A 25420-nucleotide genomic window follows, 5' to 3' on the forward strand; every position below is an offset into this window, starting at 1 on the left:
GCCGAATCTTTCACTAAGGATTCCGCCGAATCCCAATTAGTGGATTCGGTGCATCCCTATGAATAATATCTGCATCACTCTGTGAATAACGAAGGGAACTTGGTGACAGGCAGCGCTCCTACTACGTGGCAACTAGGTGGCAACTAGCCTTCCACAGGAGATGTATCTGCCCTATGGAGCTCATTCTCACGTTACTATTAAAGGGGTGGTTCACCTTTAAGTTAACTTTAAGTATGTTATAGATTGAGCAATTCTATGCAACTTTTCAATTGATCTTCGTTTTTTTTTTTCTCTTCTTCTTCTGACTTTTCCTAGCTTTCAAATGGGGGTCACTGACCCCATCTGAAAAACAAATGCTCTACAATTTCAGAGGTTGAGCTGTTTTACCAGTATTTATTGAAATATTAGGGACTTATGGGGGCCCCTATACCTCTGGGCCCCCCACTCCTAGTAATGGGCAAGTAAATCTGTCCCATTTTTCTTCATGGAAAAATTTGAAAAAGGTGTATTTTCTCATTTATTTTTTTAGACTTTTTTTCACTGTGCACATTGTGCTATTCTTGGGCTAATTTTGAAGTGCCCCTTGGCTAGTTTTGGCTTGGTTTTGTAGCTGACTTTGGCTGACAACCCTGCTCTACAACTTCTGATCCCTTTACCCCCAGCACCTTCACTCCAGTGTAAATACAGGTACAAAGGCATTCAGATTCAGGCTGGATATTGCAGTTCAACAATAGCTGTAGGGGTTAAGGTTGAACATCACTGATTTAGTATTGAACATGTCTAACAATTCTTCAGTTATTAATCATGGTGGCTCAAGTTTAAAGCCTTCTCTAGAGCCTATTGAGAAATACTCTCATTCTAAAACTATTGGAAACACAATCTCACAGTAATACCCAGTACTTATTTAGGCAACCTGCAGCTGAGCAACAGCTGCACAGAGCCGAACAAATGTATTTCGCTTACTTCCGGGTTGCCGTCGTCACTTCCGGGTTGCCGTCGTCACTTCCGGCGCGCCAGCGACATTCATCCGGCTGCGACGAGACGCGTTTCACCGAGTGCTGCAAAATAAAGCGAAAGGTTGGTGTGTATTGAGCGAACTGCGCTAGAATAAAGGGGGTCTGGTGACTCGTGAGTCGCTTCCCGTGGGGCAGTTCAGCCCTGCAGTGGGCGGGGCGTGTTTGTAAGCGGATAAACGATTGAGAGCCTCGCGGTTGGGTGTTTTATAGCAAAGTTTATATCAACAAAGCTGCAGAGGTCTCACTTTCCCCTCATACACACTCACACAGAGCTGGGGCAACACCACTTTAATTCCTCTAAAAAATATCCCCCCAATTTACTGTTTTGATACTTGATTTTCCTTTTTATCTTCTCCTAAATGCCCCTCCTGCTCTGAGCTATTAGAAACCAGTTATAAGTCTCTCTCAGGGTTGCCAGGTCTAATTTTCAAAATCAGCTACAAAACCAGCCCAAAACTAGGGTTGCCACCTTTTCTGGACAAAAATACCGGCCTTCCTATTAGGGATGCACCGAATAAACTCTTTTGGATTCGGCCGACACCCGAATCCTTCACGAAAGATTCGGCCAAATCCGAATTTGCATATGTAAATTAGTGGTGGGAAGGGGAAAACATCTTCTACTTCCTTGTAATTTCCCTCCCAGACACAAATTTGCATATGCAAATTAAGATTCGGTTCGGCCGGGCAGACGGATTCGTCCGAATCCTGCTGAAAAAGGCCGAATCCCGAACCGAATCCTGGATTCGGTGCATCCCTACTTCGTATATATTTATCTTTTTTCCCTATTAATAACATTGGGATCAACCATCATTTTTACCGGCCAGACCTGTAAAATACCGGCCAGGTGGCAACCCTACCCAAAACCAGCCCAAAACTAGCCAAAAGTCACTTCAAAAGTAGCCCAAAAATATCACAATATGTGCAGAGGTAAAAAAAAGTCTAAAAAAATTCATATATGTGAAAATACGCCTTTTTCAAATATTCACTGGTTCATACCTCCCAACATTTTGGAAACAGGAAGAGGGACAAAAAGATTTGCTGCCCGTACCTTGGCGGCATTTTTTGGCCATGCCTGTTTTTGTGACAACACCCCCTAATTACCATGTCCATTTTAAAAAATTTGGCAGGTTATGAAAGTTTGAACACATTTCTGTGGTTTTTATGTGTTATTACAATTTTGCTAATGAAGGTGAATTGCCCTTTAAAGGAACAGTTCAGTGTGAAAATAAAAACTGGGTAAAAAGACAGACTGTGCAAAATAAAAAAAATTATCTAATATGGTTAGTTAGGCAAAAATGTAATGTATAAAGGCTGGAGTGACTGGATGTGTAACATAATAGCCAGAACACCACTTCCTGCTTTTCAGCTCTCTAACTCTGAGTTAGTCAGTGACTATAAGGGGGGCCACATGGGACATAACTGTTCAGTGAGTTTGCAATTGATCCTCAACATTCAGCTCAGATTCATAAGCAACAGATATGACCCATGTGGCCCCCCTCAAGTCTCTGATTGGTTACTGCCAGGTAAACAGGATAATGAATCAGTGTAAACCAAGAGAACTGAAAAGCAGGAAGTAGTGTTCTGGTTATTATGTTAGACATCCAGTCACTCCAGCCTTTATACATTACATTTTTGCCTAACTATATTAGACACATTTTTTATTTACCCAGTTTTTATTTTTACACTGAAAAATTCATTTAAGTTGTGTACGTTCTTATTTTATCTAAAAGCTTTACAAAGGATGTTAAGTATGTATTCTGGGCTCTCTGCCAAGAGACAATTTAGTTAGAAACTTTATATCTTTTTCTGGCTGTTCAGTGAAGCAGATCAAAGAGAAACTCGGGACATATCAGTACATTTCCGGGACTGCGGGTTGAGCTGTCAAAAGCGGGAGTGTCCTGCGAAAAATTAGACGATTGGGAGGTATTGCTGATTTGCAAATTTTTCCATGAAGTAAAATGAGACTATTTCCCGTCACTAGGGGCGTAACTACAGAGGGGGCCCAGGAGGTATAGGTACCCCATAAGGCCCTAATTCATATACAATTTCAATAAATATTGGTAAAACTGGTCAGACTATGAGATTGAAGATTTTTGCCCCAAAATTGGCTAAAATTGAGAAAAGTCACCATAAAACGTGAGAATGCTAAAGAGGGACAGGAGATTGGGGTACAGAATCCAAAATCTGGTATCTCCTGATTTCTACACAACTTGGTCCCATTGCATGCTGGGTATTGTAGTCTTACATTAAACTTGGCAGTCGGCAAATTGTTAAGCAAAAAGAACATTACCCGAAGATGGCGACTTGAGCGGACGTGTCCACCAAGAGCTCCGCACATCAGCTTAGCATTCTGCCGATTATAGCAGTTAACCTCTCCAACTGATACTGACACAAAGTGTGGACAGCTGTTGGCAGCCAAATGGGGAAATCTGGGACCAGATCTAAGTCGGAAAACCGGCTCGACCGCTATTTGCAGCCTTCCCAAGGCCCAGATCAGGCCCCGGAAGAGGAGCCGCCATCACCAGCATCGGACCACGAGGCGCCGGCGGCCTCTGCTCCTGAGCCGTCTAACGCCGAATTACTGGCGGCTATCAGAGGTACGCATGCTTCCACTACTGCGCAGCTGGAGACGATAAAGGTGGATTTATCTTTGCTCCGACAGGATCTCCAAACCCTGAGGGAGCGTACCACGGAGGCGGAGCGCAGGGTGTCTGACATAGAGGACACGATCCGTCCGATGCCTGACGAGATAGCCTCGTTGCGACACCAGGTGCAGGCGCTGAACAGCAGGGCGGAAGATTTGGAAAACCGCCACCGCCGAAACAACGTGAGAATTTTGGGGCTTCCTGAAAGGGCCGAGGGGGCCGCCCCAGAGGCCTTTGCGGAACGCTGGCTGAAGGATGTGTTAGGGGCAGAGGCATTCTCGGCCTTTCTGGTGATTGAGCGCGCCCACCGTATACCAACGCGACCTTTGCCGCCCGGCTCGAACCCCCGGCCCTTCATCATGCGGTTTCTTAATTACCGCGATAGAGACACTGCCTTAACCATGGCGCGGAAGAAAGGCCCGATTTCTTGGGAAGGCGGCTCCATCTCTCTATACCCCGACTACTCGCCAGCAGTGCAGAAGCTGAGGGCCTCCTATCAGGGAGTCAAGAAGCGGCTCAGGGATGTGGGCATGCCCTATTCCATGCTCTACCCCGCGAAGCTAAGGGTGGTAGATGGTGGTGTGACCCATTTTTTTCAGTCGCCACAAGATGCGGACCACTGGATCAACACGCGTGGGCGGCAGGTGGGCCCGCATAACAGCCCGCGCCGTCAGGAATAATCTGCTGACCTGGTCGTGAGTATATTGGCTAATTGGTCGCCTATACTGTGCCTTTTTTTGGTTGGAACCTTTGCTGATGTCCCTTCTTGGCCTGCTCCTATACCCTGCCCCGGTCCTTGTTTGTGCCTACGTGGCGGGCCATATTACTTCTCTGGCTTCTCATGTGGAGGTCCGTCCTGGGCCTCTTTCCTTCCTAAGCGGCGCTATTGCACCACGACTGTAGCCGGCAATGATGGGACGGAACTTGTGATCTAGTGCTGCAATTTTGCTGCAGGGGCTCCAGTTTCTGCACCCATGACTCCCTTTGCCCCCCTGCTGCCACATGGCTCTGCCACCTGGGCATTGGCATCTGCTGGCAAGATTGCTCCCACAATTTTCTACTATAATGTCTGAGCCCCGTTCTGGCTGGAGGTAGATGCTCCTCTACTTTATCTGCATCACCGCTGCATTTATCATGGGAGCAAGAACTCTCTACGGCGGAACCAGATTCCATTTCAGGGCGGGACACGGTTGCAGCTACAGCCCGGGGGTCGGTGGCCAGCGGGCAGGGTCATTATGCTACAGTAATGGCTGGTGGTCGAGACTTTTACTTTTGGGGCCTCTACCTATGACTGTCATTCTCACTTTTTCTGCCACAGGGCACGAGTTGCCTACTGTCCAAGGTTACATTTTGTTTTTCAGGGGTTATTCTGCCTATTAAGGTGCGAGTTCAGAGGTTTTTCATGTGGACTGTGAGTATACTCATCGCATAACCTTGTCACTTCTCCTGTTATATTTGTTTGGGGTTTAGGCCATCTATGTTGTCTGGATGTGCAGGGTGGGATGGGGTAACAACCATTTTGGGGTTGTGTTGGGTTTGTAACATAGTTTTGTCATTCAAGGTACATGGACAGGTAACTCAGGGGCGATCCATGGTAACACGGTATACACGGGCCAAAGGGCCTTTACTTTCTCAACGGCGCATCACTGGTCATCACACAAAATGGAGGGGGGTAACGTGAAACTGCTTTCGTGGAATGTTCGAGGCCTAAACTCTAAATTCAAACGGGCCCTGGTCTTTGATTATGTCAACAGATACAAACCAGATCTTCTCCTTTTGCAGGAGACCCATCTAGTTGGCCAAAAGCTCCTGTCCCTCAGGAAACGATGGGTTGGGCACACGTATCACTCCTCTTATTCCACCCATTCGAGGGGTGTGTCTATTCTGGTCCGTAAGAGTTTACGCTTCGAACACCTCGACTTATCTACTGACCACTACGGGCGCTATATAGTCCTCCATTGTAGGATAGATAATCAGGATATGCTAATAGTCAACTTGTATGTCCCACCCCCCTTTAATAAAGAATTGCTGGACCTGATATTTGCTAAGGCCTCCACGTACCTCCCTTGTCCGGTTTGCTTCATTGGGGATTTCAACACAGTATTAGACCCGCAACTGGATAGGTTTCCTTACACAGCTCAAAGAACTGGGCCCCTGGCACAGTGGGTAGGAGCCTTAGGGCTAGTGGATGCATGGCGGCACGCACACCCGCATGATAGACAGTACTCCTGTCATTCGGCCGGGGCTCATTCCCTGTCCCGGATTGATGTGGCTATTGCCTCCCCGGATTTCCTGCAAGGGATTCGTAACATTGATTTTCTTCCCAGGGGCCTTTCTGATCACGCCCCCCTCCTGCTAGACCTTCATTTCGCCCCCAAGCAAAGACACTCCACCTGGAGGCTTTCTCCCATGTGGCTCGATAATGTAGAAGTGGTGGAAGCTAGTAGTTTGGAGTATGGTCTTTATTGGGATATGAACGCAGGTACCAGCACCCCGAACAAAGTCTGGGAGGCGTCTAAGGCCTCCGCCAGAGGCACGCTAATTTCAGCTATCTCCAGAGTGCGCACTCTAGCCAAGCAAACTATAGTTGAGGCGGAAGGCAAGGTCCAAACGGCTGAGAAAGCTTATTGTGAGACAAATGATGAAGCTACTCACCGTTCGCTGGTTGTAGCACAGCGGGATCTAGAACTAGCACAGGTAGCTGTGACCCGAAAAAAATTACTTTATGCAGCGCAGAGAATCTTTGATCAGGGGGACAGGAATGGTAGGACTCTTGCGTACCTAGCCAAAGCAGCTCAGTTGACTACGCTGATCCCCAGAATTAAGACCCCGGCAGGTAACTATGCTACGGACCCGACTGACATAGCCAACACTTTCTCTGATTACTTTGAGAGACTATACTCCTCACAGGTGCAATACTCAGACCTTGAATTGCAACAATTCCTGCAACACATCCCCTTTCCAAGACTTACCAGGGAGGAAGCTCTTTATTTAGACGGGCCAATTACCCTTGAGGAGGTTACGGAGGCCATTGGTAGTCTCCCCTCTGGGAAAACCCCAGGCTTGGATGGTCTACCAGTCGCTTGGTACCGTCTACTCAGAGACCAACTAGCCCCTCACCTACATGCCACGCTGTTGGGAGCGCCCGCAGCTGGTTCCCTACCCCATTCCTTCTACTCAGCTCTAATAGTTCTTATATTGAAGGAGGGGAAGGACACGGACCTGTGCGACTCGTACCGTCCTATTTCTCTAATAAATACTGATGTTAAAATACTTGCAAAAATACTATCTAGGCGCCTCAATAAAGTCATATCCTCAATTGTACACCCGGATCAAACCGGTTTTATGCCAAATAAGAGTACCTCTATGAACCTACGCAGGCTATTCTCCCACCTACAAACCTCTCATGTAAATCAGGGCTCTAGGCTTGTGGCGGCACTGGATGCCACAAAAGCATTTGACTCGGTTGAGTGGCCGTATCTCTGGAAGGTGTTGGAGGGCTTTGGTATAGGGCAGAACTTTATAGGATGGCTCCAACTACTCTATCATGCTCCAGTCGCACAGGTCCGGGTCAACGATACTCTTTCCAGGACATTCTCCCTCTTTCGAGGGACTAGGCAAGGCTGCCCGCTTTCCCCCCTGTTATTCGCTTTGGCGATAGAGCCTTATGCGTTAATGATTCGGCAGTCGGAGAGGATAGTGGGCTTGCAGTGTGGGAGACTGGAAGAAAAGATTGCATTGTATGCTGACGATCTCCTCCTATTCCTAGCCGACCCACAGGACTCTCTTAGGCACGCTCTTGACTTGGCGGATCGATTTGGTACCTATAGTGGCCTAGCTATAAATAAGAGCAAATCCATCCTCTTTACTTTAGAAGCTGATCAGAGGGAGGGCGATATTCAAGGTCTGTGTTGGGTTTCCCAGTTCAGGTATTTGGGTGTTCAGGTCTCCAAATCTACTCTAGACTATGTGGCCAAGAACATTGACCCGGTGCTGACCAAATTTAAAAGTGTAGCTGCTCAATGGATAAATCTCCCATTAACAGTGTGGGGCAGGGTGAATCTTTTCAAAATGATATATTTGCCGAAATTCCTTTATTTCCTACACAATGCCCCGGTTTGGATTCCCCAACAGGTTTTTCGGCAAATTGACTCAGTTCTTTTCTCCTTTATCTGGGCACATAAACCTCCCAGGGTTAGTAAGGTAACTCTCCTGGCCCCAGTAGACAAAGGAGGCTTGGCCCTCCCCCACCTTAGACTCTACTATCTTGCGAGCCAACTGTCCTTCATCCACAACTGGTTCAACCCTGACCTTGAGAACCCATTGACCGCATTGCATGCCACCCTGGCAGGTTCGTTTGAGGCTATTCGTAACGCTCCATATAGGAGAGTCAAGGACACGCCAGAACTCCCTCCCACACTGAACTGCCCACAAAGGGCTTGGGTGCTTGCCCATAGAATGCTGGCACGGCCAACCCCTTTGCCCTCCCCCGAGCTCCTTTGTGGAGAAATTCTAATTTTTCGCACCTGCGACAACTTCCAGACTTTGTCTATTGGCCCAAGCTAGGAGTGAAGCATCTTTCTGATTTATTGACAGAGGATACCCTCCTGACCCAGACCCAACTCACCACTGCCCTGGGGTGCCGGCACATTGCTTGGCATAGGTACTTTCAACTTCGTCATGCTGTCACTGCGCAGTTTGGCTCCCTGCTTATTCCCACGGCCACGATGCCGCATGAAGACAGATTGTGGGATCCGAACCCCCAGAAACTGGTGTCTAGCCTATATCGAATATTAGTGACTTCCATGGGTAGCCCCTTTGCTAAAGCCAGGGCTAAATGGGACACGCTTATTCCCACTATGGAGGATGATGTGTGGGAGGAGGCAACTAGCGAGCTCTACAGTTTTCTGATTTCTACTAAAGATAAAATGGTGCAATTTAGGATAATACACTGTACTTACATTACGCCACTTAGGCTTAAGGCTATGGGTAGGAGCCCGGATGCTGCCTGTCCCAAATGTGGGCATCTGGATGCTGACTTCTTTCACTTAGTATGGTCTTGCCCCATGATCAACCGCTACTGGGCAAGAGTGGTTTCTCACCTCTCTGAGGTGGTCCTGCTTCCTGGGGTACTGGCACCTGAGGTATGTCTGTTAGGCGTGGTTGAGGCCCTTGCCCCCCTTGTTAAAACCAGATGCCTTCTGCGCGCCCTATTATTCTATGCTAAAAACAGATAGCTATCAAATGGATGAGCCCCCTGTCCCCGACAATCAAGCAATGGCAAAAACTGGTCAATGCTCAGCTTCCAGTCATAAAGCTCACGTACTCTGCTAGGCACTGCCCCCAAAAATTTGATAAGATTTGGGGACCGTGGCTTGAGGCACATGATGAAGTGGCCTTATGATGTAATTCGTTAGGGACGCCATCTGCTTTCTGATCTTGTTCTGCTATATTGTGTTGTCTTACCTGGAGGGAGGTGGGCTTTGGTCCTGTGTAACTGACTGGGAATGTTGTTATTTACGTGCCTGCTCGTTTATTGTTGGGATCTGCTGTTAACCGTGTAGAGTTTTCCTTGCTTTATTGCACTGTAGGGGTCCTGCGTGACCTCGCTGTATTCTGATCGCTGTCTATGTTACCTGACGGATACCTTTATGTTGTTGTTATGTTTTAAATGTGTATAAATAAACACCTTTAAAAAAAAAAAAAAGAACATTACCCAACATGCATTGGGAGACGCAGGCTTGGCACATTAGGGAAACAAAAAACTTTGGCTGGTTTCCAAAGTACAAACCAGCCATAGGCCCAAAAAGTAGCCCAAATCCGTACCTTGGCTAGTTTGTACTTTCAAAACCCGCCTGGGCTTTAAATTAGTAGCCCAATTTGGCTGGAAACCCACCAAGCTGGAAACCCTCGTCTCTCTGAGCGCTCAAAAAATGGCCCTTAAAAAGAAGTGCAAAAATATTTCTATTATCGGCGGTTTATTGTCTGTCAGCTGTCCCCTAAAAGTTGGTTTTCAGCATATGAAGGGTTTCAGGCGGCCCTTTATAGGGGTTGTTCACCTTTAAATTAACTGTTAGTATGATGTAGAGAGAGATATCCAGAGACAATTTGTAATTGGTTTTCATTTTTTATTATTTGTGGTTTTGCAGTTTCAGCAATCTGGTTGCTAGGATCCAAATTACCCTAACAACCATGTATTATTACGAATAAGAGACTGTAATATGAATAGGAGAGGCCTGAATACAAAGACGAGTAATAAAAAGTAGCAATAACAATACATTTGTAGCCTTACAGAGCATTTGTGTTTAGATGGGGTCAATGGGGGTCACTGACCCCATCTAAAAACCGAAAGCTCTGTAAAGGTTACAAATTTATTCTAATTGCTACTATTCAGGCCTCTCCTATTCATATTCCAGCCTCTTATTCATATCAGTGCATGGTTGCTAGGGTAATTCAGACCCTAGCAACCAGGTAGCTGAAATTGGAGAGGAGAGCCGCTGAATAAAAAGCCAAATAGCTTAAAATCCACAAATAATAGAAAATGAAAACCAATTGCAAATTGTCTCAGAATAATAGTCTCTATATCATAATAAAAGTTAAACGGTGAACAATCCCTTTAAATGTTGACTACCCCTTTAAGCACATAGGAATAGTTTATCTTTACTTGTTCCCCTGCTAATAAAGCCGAGTAACCATGTCACTCAGCAGTCTATTAATAGTTCATACTTCCTTTTTTTCAGGATGTCTAAGAGGAAGGTCACTTTTGTGGATGGAGTTGAAGAGGGTGATGATGAGCAGAAAAAAAGAAGGGTAAGAAGTAGACGTGGAGGCTAATATTATAAGGGCCGAGGGAGGCCCAATGAGATGAGCCTCATGTTATTATAATAACGAATCTCCTATCTATCCTGAAGTTAACTTTTAGTGTGTTATAGAATGGCTAATTCTAAGCAACTTTCCAATTGGTCTTCGTTATTTATTTTCTAATAGTTATTTGTCATCTTATTCTAACTCTTTCCAGCTTTCAAATGGGGGTCACTGACCCCATCTAAAAACAGATGCACTGTAAGGCTGCACATTTATTTTTATTGCTCATGTTTCTATTCAGGCCTCTCCTATTCATATTCCAGTCTCTTATTCAAATCAATGCATGGTTGCTAGGGGAATTTGGGCCCTAGAAACCAGATTGCTGAAATTGCAAACTGGAAAGCTGCGGTATAAAAAGCTAAATAACTCAAAAACCACAAATAATAATAAATGAAAACCAATTGCAAATTGTCTCAGCATATCCCTGTCTACATCATACTTAATGTTCATTTAAGGGGGAACAACCCCTTTAATGTATTGACCCCTCTTGCATATCCCCAAAATTCATTGCCTGAGCAGTAAGCAGAACAATGGCAGTGGTGTCTTTCAATTCCCCCATAATGCACCACATCACCTTTTTTTTCTTGTTGCCAGTGATGCTGTGGGTCTGTAGGAGTTACTACAGTTTTGCATCTCTGTTGAGGTTGCCCATTATTTACCAGCTCTTTGTTTTTCCTGGACTTAAAGGGGAAGTAAAATGTAGGGATTCTGTTAAAAGAGTGGTTCGCCTTTAAGTTACCTTTTGGTATGTTATAGAATGGACAATTCTAAGCAACTTTTCAATTGGTTTTCATTATTTTTTTCTATATTTTTTTTAATTATTTGCCTTCTTTTTCTGACTCTTTCCAGCTTTCAAGTGGGGGTCAATGATCCATCTAAAAAAACAAATGTCAGGCTACAGATTTATTGTTATTGCTACTTTTTATTGCTCATCTTTCCATTCTGGGTTTCTACTAGTCCAGTCTCTAGTTCAAATCGGTGCATGGTTGCTGGGATTACTTGGACCCTAGCAACCAGATTGCTGAAATTGCAAACTGGAGAGCCGCTGAATATAAAGCTAAATAACTCAAAAACCACAAATAATAATATAATAAAAACCAATTGCAAAGTGTTTCAGAATATCACTCTCTACATCATACTAAGGGGTATATTTATCAAAGAGTGAATATAGAGAGTCCTCTATAGTGAAATTCCTCCACTCTCTATTCATTTTCTATTTTGAAAGGCGTATTTATCAAAGTATGAACTTTGACTTTCACCCATTGATAAATCCTCTTTTAAAAATCCCATAGAAATGAATGGAGAGTGGCGGAATTTCACTCTAGAGGACTCCAACTTCACTCTTTGATAAATATACCCCTAAAAGTTTAATCAAATGGGAACCACCCCTATAAAATCCCTTAAAATAAGCAGCTCTTCCATATACAGTACATGTATTATTTTGTGACACCCTATAGCAGCTATAGTATCAACGTGTATGAAGATGTCCCTGTATAGATGGTTTACATTTGCAAATGTCTGACGTCGGTTTTACCCCTTTCTGAAGCTCCCGGATGTAGCGGCAGGCCCGGGAAGTCGATTTAAAGGGAAACATTCTCTGGACAGCGATGAGGAAGATGATGACGATGAAACCAGTGATGGACGTTCTGCAAAGTATGACATATTGGCACCAGAGGATGTTGAAGGTGAGAGACTTTACTGTGTGTCTCACGGTCCTTACAGTATATTATGAATAAAGTGTCCCCTGTTGTAAAATATAAGGATATTAAAAGTCACCGAGGAGTTTCATGACCATATAAAAGCACGAGGCCGAAGGGGTCATGGAACTCTGATGTTACTTCTTATATCCTCTTATTTTCCAACAAGGGGTATTCAATTTATTATATTACACGCGTTTTATTGAGTCATGTGACAGAAATGACATCGCTACTCACTGTTTATAACTGATAGGGATGCACTAAATCCAGGATTCGGTTCGGGATTCGGTCAATATTCAACCTTTTTCAGCAGGGTTCCGATTCCCGTCCAAACTGAATCCTAATTTGCATATGTATATTAGGGGCGGGGAGGGAAAATGCATCACTTTTTGTCACATAACAAGGAAGTAAAAAATGTTTTCCCCTTCCCACCCCTAATTTGCATATGGGTGGTTTGGTATTTGGTATTATAAGTTACCGAGGAGTTTCATGACCATATAAAAGTACGAAGGCCGAAGGCCGAGTGTTTTTATACAGGTCATGGAACTCCGAGGTAACTTCTAATATCCTCATATTTTGCAACTGGGGGTACTTTATTTATTATAATACACAAGTTTCAGTGAGTCATGTGACAGAAATGACATCACTACTCACAGTTTATAACTGATGACATCACTAGTCACCATTTATAACTGATGACATCAGAACTCTCCAATTATAAGGACATAGTTTACAGGATATTCATGGCTTTTGTGTATTATATACACTGTCCTATATTACACTGTATACCCAGTGTTCATCCTTCTGTGTAACTGCATAGTATGTACTATTCCTGGCATGTATCATTATCAGGTTTCGTTATCTGCCTCCTGTGGTAATAAAAAAAACCCTTTACCAATGCTCAAAGGAGAACAAAGATCAGGGGAATCTTTAAACGAAGAATGGGAGAAAATTATACACACCCAAAAATAGGGATGCACCGAATCCAGGGTTCGGGATTCGGCCTTTTTCAGCAGGATTCTTCTGCCCGGCCGAACCAAATCCTAATTTGCATATGCAAATTAGGGGCGGCGAGGAAATCACATGACTTTTTTGTAACAAAACAAGGAAGTAAGAAATGGTTTCCCCTTCCCATCCCTAATTTGCTTATGAAAATTAGGATTCGATTTGGTATTCGGCCGAATCTTTCGCAAAGGATCCAGGGGGTTCTGCCGAACCCAAAATAGTGGATTCAGTGCATCCCTACCCAAAAACGACATAAATGATTCCAAACACCCAATACACACCCACGAGGATGTGGGGAGATAGCAGAATGCATATGTGCTGGAAATGTCTCATGATAAACTATGGAAAGAAATATTCAAAACTATAAATGAAACTTTAGCACCGGACCCATGGTGGGCTCTTCTATTACGCAAACCAAACCAGATTACAATTAAAGAACACAAGTTTTGCGTACAATTATGCTTGACCACACAATGCCAAACCAAAACGTGGAAAGGACCCCCCCACCAACAATGCAAAAGATGGAATAAACTGTGGAGGACGATTGAGATAGAGAAACTCACAGCATTAATGAACATTAAAATTAGTACATTTGAAGAAGTATGGAATATATGGAAGGGATGTTGTATACATTGTATTGTTACATACATTGACAGCAGCACAGAGCATGTGCAGTGAATCAGCAGAAAAGAAGATGGGGAGCTACTGGGGCATCTTTGGAGACACAGATCTTTACTGCTAAAGGGCTGTGGTTGCCTTGGGCTGGTACAGAAGCACAAAATATAATGTACAAAATATCTAGCTACTTCTTTAGTTAGGCTTTAGTTCTCCTTTAAGTCAATGGCAGAGGTCCAGGACCAATTTGGAGTTGTTTGCAGCCTTCCTGACATTCAAGATTTTTTCAGAGAAAAAACTTGAATTGTGTTTTTAAAATTTGAATCGAATTAGATTCAAATTCAAATCAAGTTTTCAGTTGGATTAAATTTATCCGAGTTAAAAAAATTAGATTTTTTTCTTTAATACATTTCGATTGTTCGAATTTAGAATTTATGGGACTTTAGGGGATTTTTTAAAAACCTACATGAATTTTAAATTAGACCTCTGATAAATGTGCCTCCCCAAGTCATGTCTGGGTGTCAGCTGCAATAAATACCCTTCAAATCAGGGATGCACCGAATCCAGGATTCGTTTCGGGATTTGGCCTTTTTCAGCAGGATTCGGATTCGTCCGAGTTCTTCTGTCCGGCCGAACCAAATTCAATTCGAGTTTACTGCTCGATTACTTTCATCTGAGTTTAAAAAAAATGTTTTTTTTTAATACATTTCGATTGGTCGAATTTCAAATTTATGAACCTTAATAACAACGACCCTCCGACACCATTAAATCATCTTCCTGAGTTGTTTCAGTCACGCTGGGCTGGGGGCGGCTTTGTTGGACTTGTAGCTGCTTCTATTTCTCGTGCAGCTTCTTTTCACTGTTACCATCACATTACTCTTTTTATAGGAACGTGTCCGTATCACTTTAAGTGAGTATTTGCTTCATTCCCTCTGCAGGACAAGAGAACGCTACTCTGGACTCGGAGGGTGGCGTACCAATTACTCCTTTTAACCTGAAGGAAGAAATGGAGGAGGGGCACTTTGATTCAGAGGGCAACTATTTTTTGCGTAAGGAGGACCAGATTCGGGACCACTGGCTTGATAATATTGACTGGGTAAGTGAGTATGAAGTATTGGACAACATGAAATCACAAAATTTGAGTGCAAATATTGCAGAAACTGGCGTTTCTTGTTCCCTCCTCCTGGAGCACAGGGTTGGCAGTACCATCCAATAATTAAGCTGAACACAGTTAATCACATTAGCTACTTCCCAGCTCAGATTTAAAGGGGTTCAGCTTCAAAGGAACAGTAACATAAAAAATAATTTTAAATTAATAAAAATATAATGTACTGTTGCCTTGCACACGTAAAACTGGTGTGTTTGCTTCAGAAACACTACTATAGTTTATATAAATAAGCTGCTGTGTAGCCATGGGGGCAGCCATTCAAGCACAGGATACAGAGTAGATAACAGATAAGTACTACTATAGTTTATATAAACAAGCTGCTGTGTATCCATGGGGGCAGCCATTCAAGCACAGCATACACAGTAGATAACAGATAATTACTACTATAGTTTATATAAACAAGCTGCTGTGTAGCCATGGGGGCAGCCATTCAAGCACAGGATACACAGTAGATAACAGATACGTACTACTATAGTTTATATAAAGAAGCTGCTGTGTAGCCATGGGGGCAGCCATTCAAGCACAGGATACACAGTAGATAATAGATAAGTACTACTATAGTTTATATAAACAAGCTGCTGTGTAGCAGCAGATAAGCTCTGTAGAACATAATGGTGTTATCTGTTATCCACTATTTAATCTGTACCATATAGACTTTTTTTCAATTTCCACCATTGCTACACAGCAGCTTATTTATATAAACTATAGTAGTGTTTCTGCAGGGCAACACTACATGATATTTTCATTACTTTAAAACACTTGAATTTTTTGGTGTAACTGATCCTTTAAGTTAAACATTTTTTTTATTACTCATCTTTCTATTCAGACCTCGCCTGCTCATATTCCAGTCTCTTATTCAAATCAATGCATGTTTGCTAGGGGAATATGGATCCTAACAACCAGATTTCTGACTTTGGAGAGCTGCTGAATAAAAAGCTAAATAACTGAAAAACTACAAAAAATAAAAAATGAAAACCAATTGCAAATTGTCTCAGAATATCCCTCTCTACATCGTACTAACAAGTAATTTAAAGGTGAACTACCCCTTTAATCACATTGGCTACTTCCCAGCTCAGATTAAGGGTCAGGGCACACTGGCAGATTCGGGGAGATCAGACGCCCGGCGACAAATCTCCCCAAACTGCCTCCCCTGCCTTCCCATCGGCTAAAATGTAAATGGCCGGCGGGATGGCATTTGGAGTTATTCATTTTCCGTAATGGCCCGAAGTTGCCTCACGAGGAAACTTTGGAAAGCCGAAGCGATCTAAGTGCCATCCTGCTGGCGATTTACATTTTAGCCAGCGGGGAGGCATTTCAGGGAGATTAGTCGGGCCGAAGAAGAGGCGCCGGGCGACTAAATCTCCCCCAATCTGCCTGGGTGCCCTGACCCTTAAAGCTATCGCTTATCTTCTGACACCCCAAGTATCCCAAGTATCTGTGTGTGTGTCATCAGCACTTTCTGATTGGCCAGGAACAGAGGATAAAAAGGGGATTCTGGGGATGAGAAGAGATCACTGTATATCACGAGTGCCCATACTTTACTAGTGTGAGGTCTACTATTAGTGATGTCCCATTATGATCTACATCCATAGTATTATTGTTAGCATTCTGTTCCATAGAAAATATTACTTAAATATTGAGAATAAAAATGTATAGTGTTATATTTAATCATCTATTTCTCAAGTAACTTTATCATAATAAATATCTGAATGAAAAGCATGAAACCGGAGGATGATATAGACAAGCTGTTTGTTAACAGTCTCTTGAGATCTACTGATCACCAACTAAAAGTCTAGTGGTAGATCCCGCTATACCTTTTGGGCACCCCTGATGTATATTATAGGGGAAAAAGAAGCATTTTATTTGCAAAATTAAACCCGCAAGCACAGATCCTAAATATATACACCTTTGCCTGTAACCATCAATAACCTTTGTCCTCTTGCCCTAGGTCCGTATTAAGGAGCCCACTGCACCCGCAGTTTCCACAGATGATTACTCTGATTCCGAGGAGGGAAGGGCACCACTGAGTAAGAAGGTGCTACTAGAGGGAATCTTGCAGTTGCTCCAGCCTGGGGAGACTGTGGCTAAAGGAATCCAACGTCTTGGAGGGACACGAGGCAAAAAGACTGCTGGGGGCCAGAGAGCAAGACAGAGGCAGAACCCAGCAGTCAGAAGAAAGAATAGAGGGACTAAGTTAGAAGAAGACAGAGAGCAGGAATATAATGCAGATTCGAAAATGGACGAGGGAGAAACGGATTCAAGGCAAGAGAGCAACGATGAACAAAATAAGGAACTGGAAAGCCGGGTTGGAAGTGAACAGGGTCAGGAGTCCCTAAAGGAGAGAGCACAAGATAATGGGAAACCAGAAACTGCTCAGAGTAGGGAGGGAACAAACAAGTCAGAAGATAGGCCAGAACCCCTGGAGCTGCTCATATCTCTAGCAGATCAGATGGTGGCCCTTGGAGTGTATGAGATCTATCAGGACACGTACGAGAAGTTGGCATACAGACTCAAGACCATGGCTCCACCTGCTGAGCTGGACATGTTTGCTGATGAGGTGGAAGAGCAAACCCTGGAGAAGGCAGCAGGTAAGGATCAGGATCTTGTGTTGTACCTGAGCAGTACTCTAGCACTGGGGCATCATTCTATTGCTTTTCTTTTCAGATTCACAGTTATCGGATGAAGTTATGTGGGAGTACAAATGGGAGAACAAAGACGGAGTGGAACTGTATGGGCCCTTTTCCAGCACACAGATGCAGGTTAGTGGTTTATCTGTAGGGAAGGTAGGGCATTAAAGGGGTTGTTCACCTTCCAACACTTGTTGGTTTCAAAGAGTTCACCAGAAATAACGGCTTTTTCCATTTACTTTCTATTTTCTATGTGTGACCGTTTTTCTAATATTGAAGTTTAAAGTGTAATTTTTTACCTTCTAAAGCTGCTCCTGGAGGGAGGGTCGCCGACCCTGTAAACTGTTCTAAATTGATACATTTAGTTGATACATTTCTTATCTTTGTCCCTGCTGAGCAGAATCTCTGGGTTTCATTACAGGCAGCTGTTAGAATTGATACAATAGTTGCTTATACTCCAGAGATGCTGCTGAGAAATGGATCAACTAAATGTTGTAAAATTGTAACAGTTCAGAATCTGCACCTGAATTACTGAGCTGCCAGACTCAAACACCAGAGACAGGGACATTAGAGGGATTCTGTCATGATTTTTGTGGTGCAGTTTTTATTTCTAAATGACACTGTTTACACTGCAAATAATTCACTCTACAAAAATTTAATTCCTGGACCAGCAAGTGTATTTTTTTAGTTGTAATATTGGTGTGTAGGTGCATCGCAGGTCATTTTGCCTGGTCATGTGATTTCAGAAAGAGCCAGCACTTTAGGACGGAACTGCTTTCTGGCAGGCTGTTGTTTCTCCTACTCAATGTAACTGGATGTGTCTCAGTGGGACCTGGATTTTACTATTTACTACTACCAAGCAGCTGTTATCTTGTGTTAGGGAGCTGCTATCTGGTTACCTTCCCATTGTTCTGTTGTTAGGCTGCTGGGTGGTAGAAGCAGTGGGGTGATATCACTCCAACTTGCAGTAAAGAGTGACTGATGTTTATCAGCGCACAAGTCACATGACCGGGGGCACCTGGGAAACTGACAATATGTCTAGTCCCATGTCAGATTTCAAAATTAAATATAAGAAAATGTATTTTTTTCCCATGACAGTATCCCTTTAAAATTAGGTTTTGCAAAAATGGTAAAAAAATAAAAAATGCAAAGTAATTGAAAAAAGGCGATATTTCTGGTGAACAATCTGAAAACAATTGAAATGAAAAAGGTGTTTGGAAGGTGAACAACCCCTTTAAAGGAGCATCACAGACTTAAGGTGGCCATAGACGTAACAATTACGATCTTTCTTGGAAAAGATGCTTCCAGGAAAGATCGTTTGTTTCAATACACACGTGTAGAGCTGAATTGTCAGATACAAAGCACTGCGTATCTTGACAGCACTATATAAATAAATGATGATGATGATATACAGATAGAAACAATAGAATTCTACCTGGATCTGACGATTCAGCTCTAACAATGGCCGATGTTCAATTGCCTTCAAAGGCTCCCAATCAAAGTTTTCCGCCTGGGCCAATTGAGAAGCCGATAGTATATACAAGTCTTCTGCTGATATCAGTCGGCTCATCTCCTGCCATACGCACAGAATAGTGTACGGAAATACGTTTCATAGGATATTATCGGTACATCTATGGCCACCACGAAGGAGAATTCAACCCGTAATAAAAAAAAAAAAACCTCCCCCACAGCTTACCTGCCCCCCCGGGCAAAAGCCCTATTTTTTACTCACCCTTCCGTACAGATTCTGGCCTTGGAGTTCACGGCAGCCATCTTCTCTTTTTCGCCGCATACGCAGTTGGAGTAAATTTCCGGTCCCGAACCACTGCGCATGCGCCGAAAGTCACGAAAATTACAGAAAATTCAGAAATCTTAATTTTCTGTAATTTTCGGGACTTTCGGTGGATGCGCATGCGCAAAATCAGAATTTTTTGGTAATGCGCAAAAGGTCACGAAAATTACCGAAAATTCCGAATTTTCGTGACTTTCGACGCATTCGCAGTTGTTCGGGACCGAAAATGCCGTCAATACGCGAAGATTACTGGAGAAGAAGAAGATGGCTGCCGTGAACTTCGAGGCCAGAATCTGCACGGAGGGGGGAGTAAAAAATTAGGGGCATTTGCCTGGGGGGGCAGGCAGGCTGGGGGGAGGAGGGAGGGGGTCTACCCAGGGTAGGGGGGAGGGTTTTTTGGTTGAATTCTCCTTTAAGTCACAGACTTAATCCTCCTGTTCAGTGGCGGAACTACCGGGGGAGCAGGGGGTGCGAGCGGGCCAGGGCCCGCACCCACTCAGGGCCCCCCGGCGGTCCGTGCACCACTGAGAAATGCGGGCTAATGCGGCGGTACGGGGGGGCGGGGCCCGGCTGCGTGTCACGCACCAGGGCCCGCCCCCCTCAACAAACGCTACTGCTCCTGTTTAAACCGTATTTGATCTAATATGTCCACCCCCTAAAGTTCTCCATCTTGGAAACTGACCCTAGTGGGGTAGGTGAATGTTGAGAGTAGAGGCTGCACTGGGTGGGGAATGATGTATGATCTCTGGGTAACCATGTTGGTGCTGTATAAATGAAAAGTATAACATTCTGTGCTTCTCTGTTGCAGGAATGGGTGGATCAGGGCTATTTTGCCGGGGGAGTTTATTGCCGGCGAGTGAGCGGCTCCGAGGGTCAGTTCTACAACTCGCAGAGGATAGACTTTGAGCTGTACGTGTGAGGAGTCCCACTTCCTTCCTGTTCCACTGTCACGGACTCTGTTGGACTAGACCATTGTGTGCGCTGCAGCGGGTATGTCTCCAAGTGCTGTTTGTGAGTGGGAATAACGTTCCGGAGCTTACACTCATGCTAATCTGCTCTGTGCGTGTGAGTGATCCTTATACAGAATTACTGCAGGGTTTCAGCTGTTTGTAATAAAATATATTTTATTTCTCTGAGCTGTTTGAGACTGAGCAATGTATTTACCCACAGGAGGCAGGATTGTGAGATCGATAAGACCTTTTGATTCCTACTTAATGGGGAAATACATCTATGTTTTCTACTATCCCATTGTATTTGCCTTATAGGCATTGTAAGAACTGAATGTATCGTTATTTCTCTCCTGCTTTAAAGGAACAGTAACACCAAAAAATTAAAGTGTTTTAAAGTAACGAAAATATTGTGTAGTGTTGCCCTGCACTGGTAAAACTGCTGTGTTTGCTTCAGAAACACTACTATAGTTTATATAAACAAGCTGCTGTGTAGCCATGGGGGCAGCCATTCAAGCACAGGATACACAGTAGATAACAGATAAGTACTACTATAGTTTATATAAACAAGCTGCTGTGTAGCCATGGGGGCAGCCATTCAAGCACAGAATACACAGTAGATAACAGATAAGTACTACTATAGTTTATACAAACAAGTTGCTGTGTAGCCATGGGGGCAGCCATTCAAGCACAGGATACACAGTAGATAACAGATAAGTACTACTATAGTTTATATAGACAAGCTGCTGTGTAGCCATGGGGGCAGCCATTCAAGCACAGGACACACAGTAGATAACAGATAAGTACTACTGTAGTTTATAGTGGGCAGCCATTTTTATTTTTTAATTTCAGATTTTGTCCTGTTGAGTGCAAGAAATAACAAAACCAACAGATCTTTCCTCATTAAAACAATAGGCAAAGTAACTGTTCCTTTACATTGACCCTAGTTCTCTCACAGCCTATACAGATATCATTAAACTATGGCGGCATAGGTATTCCCCTGTACTAAGCACAATTCAGCAGGAACAGACCCCTAAGTTTGCTCATAGTCTGTACAGAGAGATCCCATAAAACTATGGCAGCATAGGTATCCCCCTGTACTAAGCACAATTCAGCAGGAACAGCCCCCTAAGTTTGCTCATAGTCTGTACAGAGAGATCCCATAAAACTATGGCAGCATAGGTATTCCCTGTACTAAGCACAATTCTGCAGGAACAGCCCCCTAAGTTTGCTCATAGTCTGTACAGAGAGATACCATAAAACTATGGTGGCATAGGTATTCCCCTGTACTAAGCACAATTCAGCAGGAACAGTCCCTAAGTTTGCTCATAGTCTGTACAGAGAGATACCATAAAACTATGGTGGCATAGGTATTCCCCTGTACTAAGCACATTCTGCAGGAACAGTCCCTAAGTTTGCTCATACTGTACAGAGAAATCTCAGAAGTCTATATCAGCATTGATTGTATTTACTAATGCTGTGTTAAGAACCCTGGCTTATTTTCTGTCCTTCAGAAGATGGGAGAGTGACATTTATATAGGGGTTGTGCTTCGTTAATCAAATAACATATCCCTTTAATCCTATGTTTTCCAAGTCTACTTCTATTTTAGTGATAAATATTTTTTTTTCTTATTGTTTTATACCAGCCGGTCTTTTTATTCCGTCCCAGCAACTCATCTCATTGGCTGTTGTGTATTCTAAACATTTCCTTGGAATTCAGCTCTGCATCTCCCTTGTGTTTCTTCCTTTATGTGGGAATATTTCTAGTTACTTGGTGAAAGGAGGAAAGGGGAACCAATGTGAATATGGTGTAGTAACAGCGCCCCCTGGGGGTCCAGTCTTCCTTGAGTTCTTACAGAGGTGCAGAACCTGTGTCTTGGCTTCTCTCTCTCTCCCGACATGATCAGTCAGGGACAGGAGTTTGTTCTGAACAACAATCTGACTGTGGGTTCATTGTAGTTACACTGATTTCTGCAGCTCTTCACAGCAGGTTGGTGATGCATTGGCCACTAGAGGGAGCATTTCTGCAATTGAACTTATACAACCTGACTTTTCCTAAATTCCTCCCCTTACGATAGGAAAGAGGGACGGCCGAGGAACACGATGCAGAAATGATCCAAGTTAATGTACCTGGCTCCATGCAGAAGGGGAAATCTGATTCTCTTGTCTAATGCATGTGAGCCCAGGTTTCATCCCAGACAGACGTAGGAGACACACAAATGACATGTTAAATCAAGGAGAGGGTCATTTATTCCTCATTTAGTGTGTGGGATGTTGTGTATAAATACCTTGCTTGTGTGCTGAGTGACACATGTAATAAATCATATATTTTATGAAGTGCTCCTGTTATGCATATTGGTATTCAATATCTGAGGAGTTTGCCCTTTCCCTTCATTCCCTGTCTGTCTCTAATGTACAAGTACTCTGGCCTGTCTCTAATGTACAAGTACTCTGGTCTGTCTCTAATGTACAAGTACACTGGTCTGTCTCTAATGTACAAGTACACTGGTCTGTCTCTAATGTACAAGTACTCTGGTCTGTCTCTAATGTACAAGTACACTGGTCTGTCTCTAATGTACAAGTACAATGGCCTGTCTCTAATGTACAAGTACACTGGCCTGTCTCTAATGTACAAGTACACTGGTCTGTCTCTAATGTACAAGTACACTGGTCTGTCTCTAATGTACAAGTACACTGGTCTGTCTCTAATGTACAAGTACACTGGTCTGTCTCTAATGTACAAGTACACTGGTCTGTCTCTAATGTACAAGTACACTGGCCTGTCTCTAATGTACAAGTACACTGGCCTGTCTCTAATGTACAAGTACTCTGGTCTATCTCTAATGTACAAGTACACTGGTCTGTCTCTAATGTACAAGTACACTGGTCTGTCTCTAATGTACAAGTACACTGGCCTGTCTCTAATGTACAAGTACACTGGTCTGTCTCTAATGTACAAGTACACTGGTCTGTCTCTCTAATGTACAAGTACACTGGCCTGTCTCTAATGTACAAGTACACTGGTCTGTCTCTAATGTACAAGTACACTGGTCTGTCTCTAATGTACAAGTACACTGGCCTGTCTCTAATGTACAAGTACACTGGCCTGTCTCTAATGTACAAGTACACTGGCCTGTCTCTCATGTACAAGTACACTGGCCTGTCTCTCATGTACAAGTACACTGGTCTGTCTCTAATGTACAAGCACACTGGCCTGTCTCTAATGTACAAGTACACTGGTCTGTCTCTAATGTACAAGTACACTGGTCTGTCTCTAATGTACAAGTAGACTGGTCTGTCTCTAATGTACAAGTACACTGGTCTGTCTCTAATGTACAAGTACACTGGTCTGTCTCTAATGTACAAGTACACTGGCCTGTCTCTAATGTACAAGTACACTGGCCTGTCTCTAATGTACAAGTACACTGGCCTGTCTCTCATGTACAAGTACACTGGCCTGTCTCTAATGTACAAGTACACTGGTCTGTCTCTAATGTACAAGCACACTGGCCTGTCTCTAATGTACAAGTACACTGGTCTGTCTCTAATGTACAAGCACACTGGCCTGTCTCTAATGTACAAGTACACTGGCCTGTCTCTAATGTACAAGTACAATGGCCTGTCTCTCATGTACAAGTACACTGGCCTGTCTCTCATGTACAAGTACACTGGCCTGTCTCTCATGTACAAGTACACTGGCCTGTCTCTCATGTACAAGTACACTGGCCTGTCTCTAATGTACAAGTACACTGGTCTGTCTCTAATGTACAAGCACACTGGCCTGTCTCTAATGTACAAGTACACTGGCCTGTCTCTCATGTACAAGTACACTGGCCTGTCTCTAATGTACAAGTACACTGGTCTGTCTCTAATGTACAAGCACACTGGCCTGTCTCTAATGTACAAGCACACTGGTCTGTCTCTAATGTACAAGTACACTGGTCTGTCTCTAATGTACAAGTACACTGGCCTGTCTCTCATGTACAAGCACACTGGCCTGTCTCTCATGTACAAGCACACTGGCCTGTCTCTCATGTACAAGCACACTGGTCTGTCTCTAATGTACAAGTACACTGGTCTGTCTCTAATGTACAAGTACACTGGCCTGTCTCTAATGTACAAGCACACTGGCCTGTCTCTAATGTACAAGCACACTGGCCTGTCTCTCATGTACAAGTACACTGGCCTGTCTCTCATGTACAAGTACACTGGCCTGTCTCTCATGTACAAGCACACTGGCCTGTCTCTCATGTACAAGTACACTGGTCTGTCTCTAATGTACAAGTACACTGGTCTGTCTCTAATGTACAAGTACACTGGCCTGTCTCTCATGTACAAGTACACTGGCCTGTCTCTCATGTACAAGCACACTGGCCTGTCTCTCATGTACAAGCACACTGGCCTGTCTCTCATGTACAAGTACACTGGCCTGTCTCTCATGTACAAGTACACTGGCCTGTCTCTCATGTACAAGCACACTGGCCTGTCTCTCATGTACAAGCACACTGGCCTGTCTCTCATGTACAAGCACACTGGCCTGTCTCTCATGTACAAGCACACTGGTCTGTCTCTCATGTACAAGTACACTGGCCTGTCTCTAATGTACAAGCACACTGGCCTGTCTCTAATGTACAAGCACACTGGTCTGTCTCTAATGTACAAGCACACTGGCCTGTCTCTCATGTACAAGCACACTGGCCTGTCTCTCATGTACAAGCACACTGGCCTGTCTCTCATGTACAAGCACACTGGCCTGTCTCTCATGTACAAGCACACTGGCCTGTCTCTCATGTACAAGTACACTGGCCTGTCTCTCATGTACAAGCACACTGGCCTGTCTCTCATGTACAAGCACACTGGCCTGTCTCTCATGTACAAGCACACTGGCCTGTCTCTCATGTACAAGTACACTGGTCTGTCTCTAATGTACAAGTACACTGGCCTGTCTCTAATGTACAAGTACACTGGCCTGTCTCTAATGTACAAGCACACTGGTCTGTCTCTCATGTACAAGCGCACTGGCCTGTCTCTCATGTACAAGCGC

General features: G+C 43.9%; 1 protein-coding gene across 1 annotated transcript; it reads left to right on the top strand.

Moving 5' to 3' along the window:
- The first annotated feature begins 974 nt into the window (after nucleotides 1-974).
- cd2bp2.L (CD2 (cytoplasmic tail) binding protein 2 L homeolog) lies at nucleotides 975-20778 on the top strand. Its single transcript, NM_001087092.1, is given in 7 exon segments — nucleotides 975-1077; nucleotides 10402-10471; nucleotides 12072-12210; nucleotides 14781-14938; nucleotides 16959-17598; nucleotides 17675-17769; nucleotides 20238-20778. Coding segments are annotated over 6 exon segments (1212 nt in total). The 5' UTR covers nucleotides 975-1077; nucleotide 10402; the 3' UTR covers nucleotides 20349-20778.
- Nucleotides 20779-25420: the final 4642 nt, after the last annotated feature.

The sequence above is a fragment of the Xenopus laevis genome, chromosome 9_10L, assembly GCF_017654675.1.
Source record: "Xenopus laevis strain J_2021 chromosome 9_10L, Xenopus_laevis_v10.1, whole genome shotgun sequence".
Taxonomy (NCBI): Eukaryota; Metazoa; Chordata; class Amphibia; order Anura; family Pipidae; genus Xenopus; species Xenopus laevis.